General features: G+C 39.9%; 2 protein-coding genes across 4 annotated transcripts; both read left to right on the forward strand.

Moving 5' to 3' along the window:
• The first annotated feature begins 425 nt into the window (after window positions 1-425).
• On the forward strand, window positions 426-2,614 carry cabp5a (calcium binding protein 5a). Its single transcript, XM_075457378.1, has 7 exons — window positions 426-601; window positions 770-819; window positions 1,147-1,177; window positions 1,304-1,447; window positions 1,615-1,724; window positions 1,875-2,022; window positions 2,224-2,614. Exons 2-7 carry the CDS (start codon window positions 772-774, stop codon window positions 2,250-2,252), a joined length of 510 nt encoding a protein of 169 aa, XP_075313493.1. The 5' UTR covers window positions 426-601; window positions 770-771; the 3' UTR covers window positions 2,253-2,614.
• Window positions 2,615-7,387: 4,773 nt separating this feature from the next.
• On the forward strand, window positions 7,388-11,603 carry nif3l1 (NIF3 NGG1 interacting factor 3-like 1 (S. cerevisiae)). Of its 3 annotated transcripts, none has more exons than XM_075457093.1 (7): window positions 7,388-7,456; window positions 8,508-9,127; window positions 9,259-9,415; window positions 9,791-9,914; window positions 10,083-10,221; window positions 11,013-11,096; window positions 11,199-11,603. In XM_075457093.1, the coding sequence occupies exons 2-7, from the start codon at window positions 8,518-8,520 to the stop codon at window positions 11,381-11,383; spliced, it is 1,299 nt and encodes a 432-aa protein (XP_075313208.1). In that variant the 5' UTR covers window positions 7,388-7,456; window positions 8,508-8,517; the 3' UTR covers window positions 11,384-11,603. The 3 variants fall into 3 exon arrangements, with proteins under 3 accessions (XP_075313208.1, XP_075313207.1, XP_075313209.1); XM_075457092.1 differs by having other exon boundaries at window positions 7,435-7,530; XM_075457094.1 differs by having other exon boundaries at window positions 7,455-7,540.
• Window positions 11,604-14,912: the final 3,309 nt, after the last annotated feature.

Below are 14,912 nucleotides of genomic sequence, written 5' to 3' on the forward strand. Positions count from 1 at the left end.
ATGAAAATGACCTGAAACAAAAGGAAGCCAAATAAAATCAAAGTAAATGCAGCAGAGGCCCTAAAAATGAATTTTTACCGTGGCATTAAAACTTGCACAATAGACTGATTTGAGGTTTTAAAATACTGATTTCTAATATGCAAAAGCTGTGCTATTCTGTTTTCAGCAATCCATGCAAACAGAAACTATTCACATAATCACTGAATTATCGGCCAAAAATTAATTTTTTCTCCTTCCAGAATCTCAAAAGTAAAGGTTTGCTCCATTTCCCTGTTTTGAGAACAAAATCTTTTGATAATACACTGAAACAGGTTTTAGTGATGATCCTGCTGTCTCCCTGTCACGCCACCGACTCCTCCCCCACCAGCATCCAACCCTGGATGCAGCCCCACCCAAGCCCATACAACCTTCGAGCATCCCAGCAGGCAGGGTTGTTGTGCTCTGAGAGGCAAAGCTGTCTTGGCTGAAGAGGGACGAGTCTGATTCTAAGAAGAAGAGTAAGAAAGAGAAGGAGAAGAAAAAAGGGCTTTCTGAACTTCAGGGTTCAACTGCTGCGTCTCAGCCACGAGTGTGACGCGTTTGCAGAAATCACCAGAAGAAGGTGAGCGAACATTCATATGGTGGCGTTTCTTTGTAACTTTGTTATTTAGGTGACGGAGGTGGTTGAGACATTTCACAGGATAACCGCACTTCCTTTTTTTCAGTGTATCATGTGCCACCAACTGTGAATGATTTTTCTGACCACATCACACTCTATTTCCTCTTGCAGAAATGAGTTTTGGAGCAGCGTGCATCTTCCTGCGAGGAGGGAAAAACATTGTAAGTACACAAAGCACTAAAGGACATTTCCATTTTTTTGTGTGCTTTTCAGTGAAGGTTGGTCAACAGCTGTGAAAGGCTGATTGGATCTGAATAGATTATAACCTGGCAAGTAACAGGATCAAAAAGAGACAGACTCCAAGAGAATTTGGACCTGCTGTTTGCAATCAAATACCAGCGATGACCCTGGTTGACAGGAAGCCTGTTGTCGGGTGGCCGCATAGTTTTAATCTCTCTTGCAGTATATTTCAATTCTGGACTTTTTTTTTTTTTTTCATGAAAGTCCATATAGCACCCTGCCTAAGCAATTTATTTTTGTTTTTACAGTCACGAGAGCTGGCTGACGATGAGATTGATGGTAAGCTAAATTCTCATCACTCACATATTTGCCTCTGCGTGTCGCCTTGACCTGCTCATACCTGGCAGCTTTTTCTTCGGTTTTCCACATGTCATATCCTCATTTGTGTCTCCTTTTTGTGTGTAGAGCTGCGTGATGCATTTAATGAGTTCGACAAAGACAAGGATGGGCTGATCAGCTGTAAGGACCTGGGGAACCTGATGAGGACGATGGGTTATATGCCCACTGAGATGGAGTTGATTGAGCTCAGCCAAAATATCAATATGAACCGTGAGTCCTCACTGAACCAAACAGTATAATGCTGTGGCTGATTTGCACATTAATGTTAATGCGTATTTCATGAAGCATAGAAAACTAAACAGAACCGTAATAAAAACTAAAAAATGTGATGATTAATTAAAGTTGACGTGCGCTCTTGCATCCTTTCCCCACTCTAGTTGGTGGCAAAGTGGACTTTGAGGATTTCGTGGAACTCATGGCCCCGAAGCTCCTGGCAGAGACAGCTGGGATGATCGGTGTAAAGGAGCTCAAAGATGCATTTAAAGAGGTGAGACTGAAACTAAAAGGAACAGCCATCTGGCCTCGTCATAAGCAGATTTTACTCACTCTCCGCAGACCGCAGCACTTACTGTGGTGGCATCAAATTAAGCAACTCACTGATCTCACAGTTTTCCTATTGTCTTGTGTTTGTGGTTAGTTCGACATGGATGGAGATGGAGCGATCACGACGGAGGAGCTGCGGGCAGCCATGACCAAGCTGATGGGAGAGCACATGAGCAGCAGAGAGATCGACTCTGTAGTGAAAGAGGCAGATGACAATGGAGATGGCACAGTAGACTTTGAAGGTACAAACTTTTTTTTTTATTTTTTATCTGTAGTGACATAAAACATCAGCAGTACCATCATAAGACAGTTTTTATCAACAGTGTGGTCAGGTCTCATCAGCATACAGTACATACTTTATGTAAATGTTGTCAGGTTTACCTAAATGTGATCGCATTTATCACATCACATTAAACTAATTAACCTGTCCTCCTTCCTTGCAGAGTTCGTAAGAATGATGTCGGGTCAATGATGACCGAGGACGACGCAGACAATAATTTGCACCTTTACAATAATGCAATAGCACCGATGCTGTCTTCCTCTTAACTTCTTTAACAAATAGACAGTTGCACAATACAGGCCTAAAAAAAAAAAAAAGAGTAAGAAGTTGTAATTCTTATTGAATACTGGACAGAAAACAATATCAAACAGTTCTCAGAGGATTTTATAGCTATGCAAAGATTAAGAATCATGTAATAACGTTTTTCTAAATGCAAGAACTCAAAAAACTCTATAAACAATTGAAAATGTATTGTTTCATTTGATATTCATTGTACATAAAGCAAGTCATTTTGAATTGGCTTGCGGAATTGGATCTTTTGGAAATAAATGTATTGTCCATGAAACATTTGTACTCTAATAAATGTGTGTGACAGTGTTACATTATCTTTACAATCCTGTTTCCATTGTTTGAAATACAGATTTAAAAGAATGCAATGATATACAAATAATTTTAACATTTACAAAAGACATATTTTTTTGGGAAAAAACCTGGCTTGTTTTGAATTTGTCATCATCAGCAAACAAGTCACATGACATGACTGAGAATAAAAAAGACCATCCCAGAGAGGCTGTGTCTTTTAGAAGTAAAGATGTGGAAGGGTTCAATACACCTTTAAGTAAGTGTGTGCAAACTGTTGACCTGTGATCGTACAAATGTAAGAATTTAAAGAATGTCAGTGAGAAATTCAGAGAATTGGGAACAATCTTCGCTAGGGACAAGGTTGAACAACCGTCACGGAATGCTGGTATCTTCCTTGGGCCGTCAGGTGACCCTGCACTGAAAACAGACATGATTCTGTATTAATCACTTTATGTCTCATGAACACTTCTGAAAACAATTGTCAATGAAAATGTGCACAAATGTAAGTTAAAAGTAGCAAGCAAAGAAGAACGAAAAGCAAGATCCATAAACACAACCACCTTCTCCGGGCCAAGGCCAATTTAAGACCGACCGAGGAAAAATGGAAAAATGTCTTGTGGTCTGACAAATTATATGGAATTATTTTTGGAAAATATTGACGCCACGTGACCTCTAGATTAAATCATCCAGCTTGTTACCAGCACACAGTTAAAAAGTCTGCATCTGTGTTGGTATGGGGGGTTCGTGAGTTTACTTGGCATACATAACTTTTACACAAGAGAGGGCACCATTAATGATGAAAGATATGTATATAGCCTATACAGGCTATAGGCTATGGCTATGACCTGTGGTGTTCCCCAGGGGTCAATCCTGGGACCCGTATTGTTCAATCTGTACATACTTCCACTAGGCCAGCTAATACGCAGCTATAATGTGTCCTACCACAATTATGCATATGACACTCAGATCTACGTGTCACTGACGGCAGGAGAACACGAGCCTGTAGATACACTGTGTCGCTGCATTGAACAGATCAGTGTGTGGATGCAAAACAATTTCCTCCAGCTAAACTCAGACAAAACTGAAATCATTGTCTGTGGCCCACAGAAACAAAGAGAAAGTGTTATCAGTCACCTTGAGACTCTCTCTCTAAAACCTAACTATCAAGTTAGAAATCTCGGGGTAATATTGGACTCAGACCTGAACTTTAACAGCCACATTAAATCTGTAACATCAGCAGCTTTTTACCATCTAAAAAACATTGCCAGAATCAAAGGAATAGAATAGTATACTTAGAGAGACTGATCCATGCGTTTGTCTCCAGCAGGTTAGACTGCTGTAACGGCCTGCTCACTGGGCTCTCTAAACAGGCTATAAGACAGCTGCAGTACATCCAGAACGCTGCTGCTTGAGTCCTGACTAGAACCAGGAAATACGACCATATTAGTCCAGTGCTCAGGTCTCTGCACTGGCTTCCTGTCGCTCAGAGAATAGACTTTAAAACAGCTCTGCTTGTGTACAAGTCTCTTCATGGTCAAGCGCCAAAGTACATCTCTGACATGTTAGAGCAATATGAACCAACTCGGGCTCTGAGAACCTCAGGGAGGGGTCTCCTGCTGGGGCCCAGAGTCAGGACTAAACAAGGTGAGGCTGCATTTCAGTTTTATGCTCCTAAAATCTGGAACAGTCTTCCAGAAGATGTGAGACAGGCCTCAACTCTGACAATGTTTAAATCCAGGCTGAAAACAGTTCTATTTAGCTGTGCATATGACACCTTAAAGTATTTTATCTGCACTCTTCACTTTTTAATTACTTAATGATTATTTTAATGGGTTTTAAATTTCTTTCTTTTTTAATTTCTTTCTTTTATTTTTTTTATTCCTTTTTAATGGTTTTATTGCCTTCTTGTGATTTTATGTAGCTGTAAAGCACTTTGAATTGCCCTGTGTATGAATTGTGCTCTATAAATAAAATTGCCTTGCCTAGCCTAGTCTGTAGGCCAAACGGACCTGACTGCAGTACAAAACTGTCACATTTTAAAACCATCTGAGGAATTAATAAACCAAAAAAGTGGCTCCAAATTGTTGAGCAACTAAAATCCTACATAAAAACACAAGTGGGTAGACATTTCACATTCAAAACTGGAGCAACTATTCCCTAATCTAACTAATCTACCTGTATACTCCAGCGCCAACACCTTTTTAAATGTGCTGTTGACAAAAGAATAAATCTACGAAAATCTAATATAAAAATTTAAAAATATTATCAAAATGGTTTGCAAAGTTCTGTAATGTTTTATATATTCATGCATTTTTTTTGTTTGAAACTTTCTTTTATTTTGCATGTTGAAAATGAGACTGTATCACTATTTCTGTCCAACTAACAAGACAAAACATCCAATGTAAACATGGAGGGAAATGCGGTTTTTATTTTGTGTGTGTGTGCATACTACTATGAGTTTCTATAAATTTGACTTCAGACAGATCTTTGGTTTTCCAATTTTTTCAAGTCAAAATGGCCACTGTGAAAAAGGCTGGTTGCCTTGGTGCTTACAAACTGAGATGGACTAAAACATTGTCTCTCCTCTGCTTGCTAGCTGCTTGTATTATAAATAGATGCACTGATCTACAGATTTCATGTCCTAAAGCAGGGATTTGTAAATCAAAAATATAAGAGATACTGCTCCTGTGTTAGTAAAAATGTTGAGGACTGAGTGAACTCTTGGGTTTGGGAAGACATCAGGATGAAGAGATTTGAGAACAAACATATACACGACACTGATTAGAAGAAACTGCAGCTTAAAAAAGAAATAAAAATCTAATCCATAAATTATCATTCTTGCATGAATGCAATACATGTTTTGGTATTTAGGGTATTTAGAGCAAAAAAAACGGTTGGGAAAAAATATACTGTCTATTTCCAACTATACACAAAGTCTTCACATCCAACCCTGACCTGGGGAGTGAAGTATGTCCTACTTTATCTTCAAATACTGTGTCAAATGGATCCAATGCCAGCACATTGGAGATTAAATGTCTGGGGGAAATTTTGGAACGTGGACAGGGACACAGCGTGCACTCATGTTGTGGACACACCAAAAAGACAGATGTTACTGTGCAGATCTCCAGTCATACAGACAGATGGGGTTCAAGGGTCTATAGTGCCAATTAGCAAAAGTGAAGCTGTTCTCTCTGCGAACCTAATAACTAAAAACACATCTGTGAACTGGACTAACAGGTTGGATACTAGGGGGTGATACTTTTGACAATTCGCTTAATGGATAAGCGATCAGTTATCTGTTATTTCTTTAAATGTACTGATTCATTTTCATGTTTCTGTGTTTTAAGCTGTTCCTGTGTCTTGATCAGGCATCCGAGCGATGAGGAAAAAAACTCATGGCAGATAATTTCTCATTTTTTCATTGAGTTCATTCCCCAGAAGTTGTAAATGCAATGAAAGTGAGGGTGTTAGCAGAGCGGGTCGTTTTTATCCATTGGGATGTAGTGCAGAGAGAGGCTGATGAGGCCAGAAGAAGAATCAGATGATGTAATGCTTGTTGCCTTGCCTTTGCTCTGATCCTCTCCTGATCCCTCTAACATCTAGCAGCGTCCTTTATTGCATTTAATCCACAGTAATCCACAGTAGTCACTCTCTGACTCAATCCAGAGGAAGCCATTCGGTCCACATGCTTGCTGTCGTGCCAGAACTGCAGTTTTAACCCTTTGCAATCATTATTTGCAGACACATTTAATTTGTTTATTGCCAAACTGTGGCTAATCTTTCTGAGAAGAGTATGGAGAACCCTGGATATCTGCAAGACCACCTGCCCCATGGGAGTTAATACAGCTTATCAAAATCATCTAGTCTTTTCCTGTTTTAGTTTAATCTTTGAGTTTGTTTCATAACATTATATATGAACTGCATCGTATCATGCGAACGGCTATGTAAAGTTTACTGAACCGATCAACCTTAAACTCCATTTCTATGTTTATGCGGTTTTGTTTGAATACTTTGGAATGCATTTATGCTTGAAATGTCATTTCATCAGCCTAACAAGTTAAGGAGAAAGGGAATCAAATTATTTTTAGCAAAGCCCAGCAAAACATGGTTAAAGCACCGGAAGGCATTGTAGCTCTTTCTAAATTTGTAGCCTACTGACCAGAATTTAGTGTGACTGCAATTCACAAAAATAGATTTAAGGTCTTAGGAATTATACTCCACCTGTGCACTTTTATAATACCCTATAAACAAATTGCCAAAATACTGTTTTTCTATTCATGTTCGGATTTGAAACGGTCCAATGATGATTTTGCAGGTAAGTATGTGCTGTGCCGTATTTCAGAAGCTCCTCTACTGCCGAGTAGGACCTATTTCTAAAAGATCTAACATCGTTTGAAACAGGTTGAAACGTGTTTCTGTTCAGTCTGAATTTGAGTTAGGTTTCATGAAAATAGAAATAAAGTTACACAAAAACACGTGTCTTCCATATCAGATAACATCACTCAAACATTTGGCAGCATTTCAATCATGAGCATGACTGATTATTGCCTGATTGTGCAAAGTTATTGTAGAACTACTCACCAAATATATATATATTTTTTTTGGTTAGCAATTGTTTATTGCATATTCTTTTATCCCACTGGTAAATAGGACTACTTCGGATATTTAAATAATAAACAGAACAGTAAGAAAGTAGTGTTCCCTCAACTTGGGATGTGATTAAACCACACAGACCACCACTTAAAAAGAAAAGAAAAAGAAGAAACTTTAGTCCAATGACGGAAGCCGGGAAGGGACACTTCTCGTGTTCCACAGTAAGTGTGCAGCCTTTCACTTTTGACAGAACTGTTCTCTGCTACTCAGCTTTGGTAGTTGTCTTCCTTGAAAGGTAATTAGAGGTCAGAAAAGTTCACTCACGCATATGTTTAAATGTTGATGCTGCGATTGTTAATTATAACTGTAAGGCTTTAGCGTGAAGCTAATATTAGCCCGTTAGCTCTGCTGTTAGCCGCATGCCCGTCAGCTGCAGTGCAGTCACAGCTCATTGTTGTCCAAATATAAAGTACAAATATATGGAGCTTATGTTTACTTTTAAGCTTACTAAATGCTGAACTTTGCACCGAGATATGTCTGCTTTTTTAGCATTGGTGAATGACATCAGAAGTTAATGTCGTACAGCTAACTGGTCAAACAGTACCGTCAGCTTGAGTTTATATGAGGTCCCCATAGCCAGAGTAGGGCTAACAGCTGGTGAGATCAGGGTTATTTAAGGAGACCCCCCCCCCCCCCACCCACACGCACACTTTTTATTTTTATTTTTCTGAGCAAATGTAAATCCTATTTGGACTTACTCCACTGCAAACCTTTGAGAGCCACGGGTTTTGTGTTTCTGCTTCCACATTGCAGTAATCTGCCGGAGGTGGTTGTTATCTGTTTAATATTTCATCTATAAATGTTATAAGTATGTGAAAAGTAGTTTGGATATAACCCTAATGTGTCGTTTTCTTTATGCTTATATTTTTCCAGAAAAGAAAAGCCCACAAATGCAGGGTGCAATGAAGGATCATATAAAAACCTACAAATCTGTATATTCTGTCCAGCAAAGAAATGTTAATGTTGGTTATTCATCACACAAAAAAAAAACAGATAAAACAAGCACTGTGAAGAAAGTTTTTGCTTTCCGCTACAAAATATTTGATCAGTTCACTCAGAAGAGAATCAGCCAATGTATTCACAATAAAATTGGCATGTTACAATCTGTAGATATTTTGCAGAAAAACTCAAGCCCTGATTAAAGTGATCGTAGATCACCTAACGCATGTTCTTCTGTTTTGTTTTACTTTTCTTCTCCTTTTGTCCTCACAGACCTCTACTTATGTTGACCGGATGCAGAAATCTCTCTTGGACATTTCTGTCAGTCACATGTAGAAGACTTTCGACTAGTAAGAGTTTAAACGCTACACATACAGCGCTCTGCCCTGCCCAGACAGCATCATCTGTCCTTCCATCTTTCTCCTCACCTATTCGAAGTCACAGCTTCCTGACAAGCAGGCAAAACTCAAGCCTGCATCCATCTGTTAATTTTGCCTCCACCCGCTGCCTCTCTCATTCAGCTCATTGTACCAGCCCGATGGAGTTAAAAGAAGTTCTGCAGGTGTTGGAGCAGCTTGCTCCCCTGTCGCTCGCTGAATCGTGGGATAATGTCGGCTTGCTGGTCGAGCCAAGCAAATCCCGACCCATTAAAACCGTCCTGCTGACCAACGACCTCACAGATGCTGTCATGGAGGAAGCTGAGGCATTGAGCTGCGACCTTATTATTTCATATCACCCGCCATTGTTTCGGTCAATCAAACGACTGGTTCAGAAAGACTGGAAACAGAGATTGGCCATCCGGGCTGTCGAGGCGGGGATGGCAGTCTTCTCTCCTCACACTTCATGGGACAGTGTCAGAGGAGGGGTGAACGATTGGCTGGTCGGGGGCCTCGGTAAGGGGCCTTTCTGAGAGGGAAAATGTGTTACATGCACAGTGATTGCATATTAATGAAGGTATAGGCTATGATGTTGTGACACTGATCCACTGACGGGGTTTTATATATTTGTCCTCTTTGACTGTCAGGCAGCGGTCAGGTGTCTGTTTTGAGTCAGGCCCTCTGCGACTCCTCCCGCAGACACAAACTGGAGTTCATGGTCAGGAACACAGAGGAGCTTAACACTGTCATGGAGGAACTGAAGGCTTGTGATGATGGAGCAACCCTGCAACATTCAAGCAGCAGGTGGTGTGCATGGACTAAAACACGTTTTCAGCAATGTGTGTAAGGGCTTTGGGTAGTTTAGCACACTGGTATGTTGTGCATCGCAGCAGATGTTTTACAGAGATTTGCTTTCCTTCACGTGCACACTACTGTTGCTGTTGAGTGGATTTAATGTGAAAGTAAATGGCATCACTACAACTAGCTAAAAGACTTTGTCAGGAATGTGATGGATTGAACATGCTGATGTGTAAGCTCTTCCAGTTATGATTCGTACTTTGTCAGTATTAGTGAAACATACAGAGTGGACACAGATAACAGATCAAAACATGCAAAAACTACCGTTGTGGTCTTTTGCGCCTTTGCATTGGGAAATAAAAGCGTCTCTCTTACCATCAGACCGGACAGCAGCGGTATCCATGTGAGCGTAACCTGCAGTGACTCAGCACTGACCCCGAGTGTCCAGACTCTGTTACAACACAACTCTGCTAGCCAGTCTCTCAGTATCCTGAAGTTAGAGAAGGTACAGCATTAACACTTCACATGATGAAACAAATACACTCAGGAGCACCAAGAGGACACATTTTTTATACAGTTATAATCTGATTTCTTTAAGATGGACAGGATCAACAATGATGAATGAATAATGCTCACGCACAGTAGTGACTTCTAACTTGTCGCCTCTTTGCAGTCACCTCTCTTGGGCCACGGCCAAGGCCGACTCAGTGTTTTGGACCAACCAGTAACCGTGGCAACAGCCATCCAGAAAATGAAGTCTCACTTGGGTTTAAGTCATCTCCGGTTGGCTCTGGGATCAGGGCAGATGCTGGGTGAGGGAGCGTGAACACACACAAGCGCACAACAAGTTCTTTTTTTTTTTTTTTGTTGTTAGAATGCATTTTTAAAACCAGGTTGTTTTGTGGGGAAACCTGTGCTTTTGATCCAAAGTGTAACTTTGTCGATGAAAAGGTGAAACACAACACCAGGGGAACAGCCCAGGTTTGATTTTAACCTTATTCAGCATTCTACAACTCAAACCAAGCCACTATATTAAGAGTACGTATGGTGTCAAAGTTTTTTGGGTTTTTTTCCTTGGAGGATTTGGGTGTACCCCACACATACTTAAACATGTGTGCAAGTCCTTTTGTAGCAGGTAAAACCTGAGATGGTGAACTAGAAAATAAAAATTAAAAAAATTATATTTTAGGTCAAGCAAAAATACTTAATAGCGCACGCAGTTCCTATTTTTGTATATCTTTTTCAATTTCAAACACAAACATTTATATTGATACATACAACTGGTCATTCACTAAATGTATTGTTAATAGTTGTTCTTTCTCACCTCAGCCAGGCATCACTGCGTTGAAAGTATGCTTTTCTGTTGCTCTAATCTGACGGCCAATTATTTCTTTTCTTTTTGTGTTTGAAGGTTATACTTTGAATCTGAAGTATTGAATGTACTGAAATTTCCAATTTGAAGTCTGTAGATACCACTAAAACGAAGCCAGAAACTAGATATGGTACATTACTGGCTTTTTAGAATAAAAAATCAGCTTAATGTTTGTTCAAATTATCCTGAGATGTTCATTAGTGTATCCATATTCTGATCTTTTCTTTTCAGAGTCCTCTGTATGCACTGTGGCTGTCTGCGCTGGCTCTGGGGCCTCAGTGCTAAGTGGAATCAAAGCTGACCTCTACATCACAGGTTAGCCAGAAAACCCAACTGTGACACAATTGTAAATGCAAGATATTATCATTATTTTATTATGATATATATCATCTACATGTAATTAAATCCATCTTTCAGGTGAGATGTCCCACCACGAAGTGCTGGATGTAGTAGCAAAGGGAACCAGCGTCATCCTCAGCGACCACAGCAACAGTGAACGAGGTTTCCTGGCTGTGTTTAGGGAGAGGCTAGCTGTTCGTCTTCCTGACAGCGTAACAGTGGTGGTGTCGAAGGCAGACAGAGACCCTCTGGAGGTTGTCTGACAGTCTCTCATTTGCAGTTGAAGGAATTTGTCCGCTGAATGCCATGAATCTAAACTGATGTTTGTGACGTATTTGCCTCACAGCAAAAACTCTCCATGTAAATCAATCTACTGACTGTAAGACGGTTGCATACTCAATGCAGTGATGGAAAAAGTGCCTCCTTGGTACATATTTTGCATGTATATGTGGCAGCGGCTAAATAAAAATGGATTTTGGCTGATGGATTGTTTGCATATTAGCTAAGACAAAGTATCATCAGCTTACAAATGAAGTGAGGTCTGAGGATAAAGGATATAATCTGTAGTATAAATGAATGTGGCTTGTACGAGCAGTGGATCTATCACTGTGTTTTTACCTCGACAACCGGTGACCTCAATCCTTTGGTGTGGTTTAAAGGGAGTTTCCGTTTACACGCATTTTCACAGAGCACAATGATTTCTTTTTATAAGCAATCCTGATGAGATTAAAAGGCTCATTCCATTGTAAACATATTGAGGATAATCTGAAATCTCCTCTTCCGCTGGAGGTTTTCAAGCAGCAGGCAGTCAACACCACCCTTGACTGAACCAGGAGGATTTAAAGGCAAATGACAAAACGATGGACTGTGTATCTCATAAGGTCTTATAAGATGACCTTATAAGATGACCTCAGTGAGCAAACGCAGGTGGACATCAAACCATTTAGCACATACATGTCAAAGCGCAGGCTTGTGGTAAGACATAATGCATTACTAACAGCACTGTCTTCCATCAGTCAGTCAGAAACTAAAGTAACAGTCCTCATTATTGGCTTTTACAAAGCCCTGTGGCTGCAGTGCCTGTCACACACCTGTCTGTTCGTAAAAACATTATAAGACATCACACACCTCGCTGCTCCCATAAAGGTAATGACCTCTCTCTCAGCGTGGTGTTCACACCTCCACTTCCCCTCAGTCCTCACTTGCTTTTATCCCCAACAACAAACACAAATGGAGAAGGAAAACAGCAACTAGAACAACATGCAAACCTCGCTCGTGTAAACCGACTCCAGCTGTCACTTTTATGCTGGCTTTGGTGGCTGCAAGCAGGTAGGTTCGGGCCCTGTTTGTTAGTTTTCCTTTCCCTACTGACTTTCAGGCAGGGAGTATCTGCAGGAAGTCTTACAGCCACAGTGTTTTCTCTTGATCACTGTAGTTTGTAGTCTTCCCATTAAGTAATAACTGTGTGGAAGATTTTATAACATCGCTCTATTAACAGAAAGCATAATCTTTGCAACTTGCTGCATATACTTGCCGTGTAAGAATTCACTGTGTGTTTGGTCACCTTAAGGAATTCAGGTTCAAGCAACAAAAGCAGGATGGGGAACACTGGATATGACTGATGGCAAAGAAAAAACTGCCACAAAATGAAATCATCACATGGAGGTAAAAAACTGGCATGTTTAAACACGACTGCAGGTGACATTTTGTAAACGGAGTACTCAAACACCTCACATGTTGCCTTGAATGATACACCTCAACATAGTGCAGTGTTAAAATGTCAGTTCTGCCCTGAGTGCAAATACTTGTAGCTTTGCTTAACAAACGGTGTGAACAGAGAATAAAACAAGAACAACATTTCAAGAGTTAAAGCGTATCATTACTCTTTAGATATATATTTATTTAAAATTTTATGTACGGGACTAAGAAGCGATATATATAATATATAATAGAATGAAAATATAATGTCAATTAAAGACTGTACGCAAAGGACAAGAAGGGGAGCTAGTGTTGATTGGCTGGGACATTCGAACATTTAGAACGGTTTATTTATGGGGAAAAAAATGGCTCAAGAACATTTCTGAAAGATATTGTTGGTGAACACAGCTTTAACAAATACTAATTAAAACTCTGTCATTCTAAGAAAAACACACAAAAAAAACAACATTTAAAAAAATCACCAGGATCCTCTTTTCTCTGGACCTGAGCTCGGCTAAGATGGACTGAGGCAAAGTGAGAAAACTTCTGTGGTGTGATGAATCACAATTTTAAATTCTCCTTCTAAATCATTCACGTTGCACAGGCAACTTGCTCATCTGTGGAGGCATCATAAATGTTATACAATATATGCAGGTTTTGGAGCAACATGTGCCTCCATCCAGATGAAATGTTTGTCAGAGAAGGTCAGTAACGAACCTCATGCTGCATGTGTTACAACAGCATGGCTCTGTGTGTTAAAGTGACCCATCATCCTCTGGAAAAAATTTGGGACATTATGAATCAAAGAACAAGTCCTGAAGAGTTGATCAGAAACTATATTTCAAACGATAAGGGGAAAACATTTTGCTTTCAAATCTACGGTCACTGATCTCAGTTTCAAAAGCTTACAGGTTGCTGTTAAAAGCAACACACTGCTAAAGATGTCCCAGAACTTTTCAAACTCGTTGGCACAGAGGAAAAACAATAACATTTATTGGTTTCACAAATAAAGGGTTTAAATGGTCTGCAGGTAAATCCGTTCTGTTTTACTGTACAATTTATTTTTTGGAAATAAGTCTGTAACAAATATCCGCCGCTTGCAAATAAGCCTTATCGTATTCTGTTACCACTACATTTTCTTGTCTGATCACCAAACTTGAGTCAGAAGTAATACGATTTTCCTCTGAATCAATTCATTTGAATAGTTCTGGTGTTTTTATAAATACATCTGAACTGAAACCAGTATTAACAAATGCCATTTCCCACTCTGAATTTTTCTAAGATGCCATGAAAACTTAAATCTCTAATTTGTTCTATTTTTTTGTTACAGACACAAAGTCAGAAAATGAATCAAAGTGCCTTCACTGACCCAGCTGCATTATTTTTAGAAGTTCTGGACAAATTTAAAACATAATGGCAGCAACACACTCAATAGAAGTCGGGATACCGACCTTTTAATTACACTTTTTAGTGGTTCGGGAACTAAGGACACTAATTGTTGCAGTTTTGCAAGAGGAATCTGTGTCTTGTATTGCTGAATACAATATTTCAGCTGCTCGGCAGTCTGTAGTTTTGTCCTGCTTAAATAAAAAAGACGTTGCCTTGATGGCAGCATATGTCTCCACAATTCCAGTATAATCTTTGTAACCCGTGTAATAGACACCGACGCACTCCCATATCATCGTATAACAACCTGAATGGCCTTTTTTCACCTTTGACATGTTGGGCCAGATTTTTCCCAAAAGCAGCTGAAACGTACTCTCTGTGTAATGCAGGTTCAGGCTACTTTTTCTGGATGCAGTGATGGACCGCGAGGAGTGAAAATGTTTTTTTCCAAGCTACTCCTGAGCCCATGTGGCTGTACCGATCACGGCGGCCACATGGGCTCCGTTGCACACTCAGATTTTCACAGACTGCCTGAATCTTTTCACAGAACGATGCACCACAGATGCTGAAAGACCAAAGTTCTTTGCAATCTTGCACTGAAAAATATTTTTGGAAGTTATTGATGTTTCTGTGAGTTTGGTACACAGTGTTGAGCCACGACCCGACCTGCGTGGAAAGACAAAGCCCTTGGTGAATTCTCCTCTTATG

The sequence above is a fragment of the Odontesthes bonariensis genome, chromosome 23 (assembly GCF_027942865.1).
Source record: "Odontesthes bonariensis isolate fOdoBon6 chromosome 23, fOdoBon6.hap1, whole genome shotgun sequence".
NCBI lineage: Eukaryota > Metazoa > Chordata > Actinopteri > Atheriniformes > Atherinopsidae > Odontesthes > Odontesthes bonariensis.

Coding starts and splice junctions, on each gene's coding strand:
- cabp5a (XM_075457378.1), top strand. CDS start 772: ATGAGTTTTGGAGCAGCGTGCATCTTCCTGCGAGGAGGGAAAAACATT. Junction 820..1,146: donor TGCGAGGAGGGAAAAACATT/GTAAGTACACAA, acceptor TTGTTTTTACAG/TCACGAGAGCTGGCTGACGA. Junction 1,448..1,614: donor CCAAAATATCAATATGAACC/GTGAGTCCTCAC, acceptor TCCCCACTCTAG/TTGGTGGCAAAGTGGACTTT.
- nif3l1 (XM_075457093.1), top strand. CDS start 8,518: ATGTTGACCGGATGCAGAAATCTCTCTTGGACATTTCTGTCAGTCACA. Junction 10,222..11,012: donor GGGATCAGGGCAGATGCTGG/GTGAGGGAGCGT, acceptor TTTTCTTTTCAG/AGTCCTCTGTATGCACTGTG. Junction 11,097..11,198: donor AGCTGACCTCTACATCACAG/GTTAGCCAGAAA, acceptor TCCATCTTTCAG/GTGAGATGTCCCACCACGAA.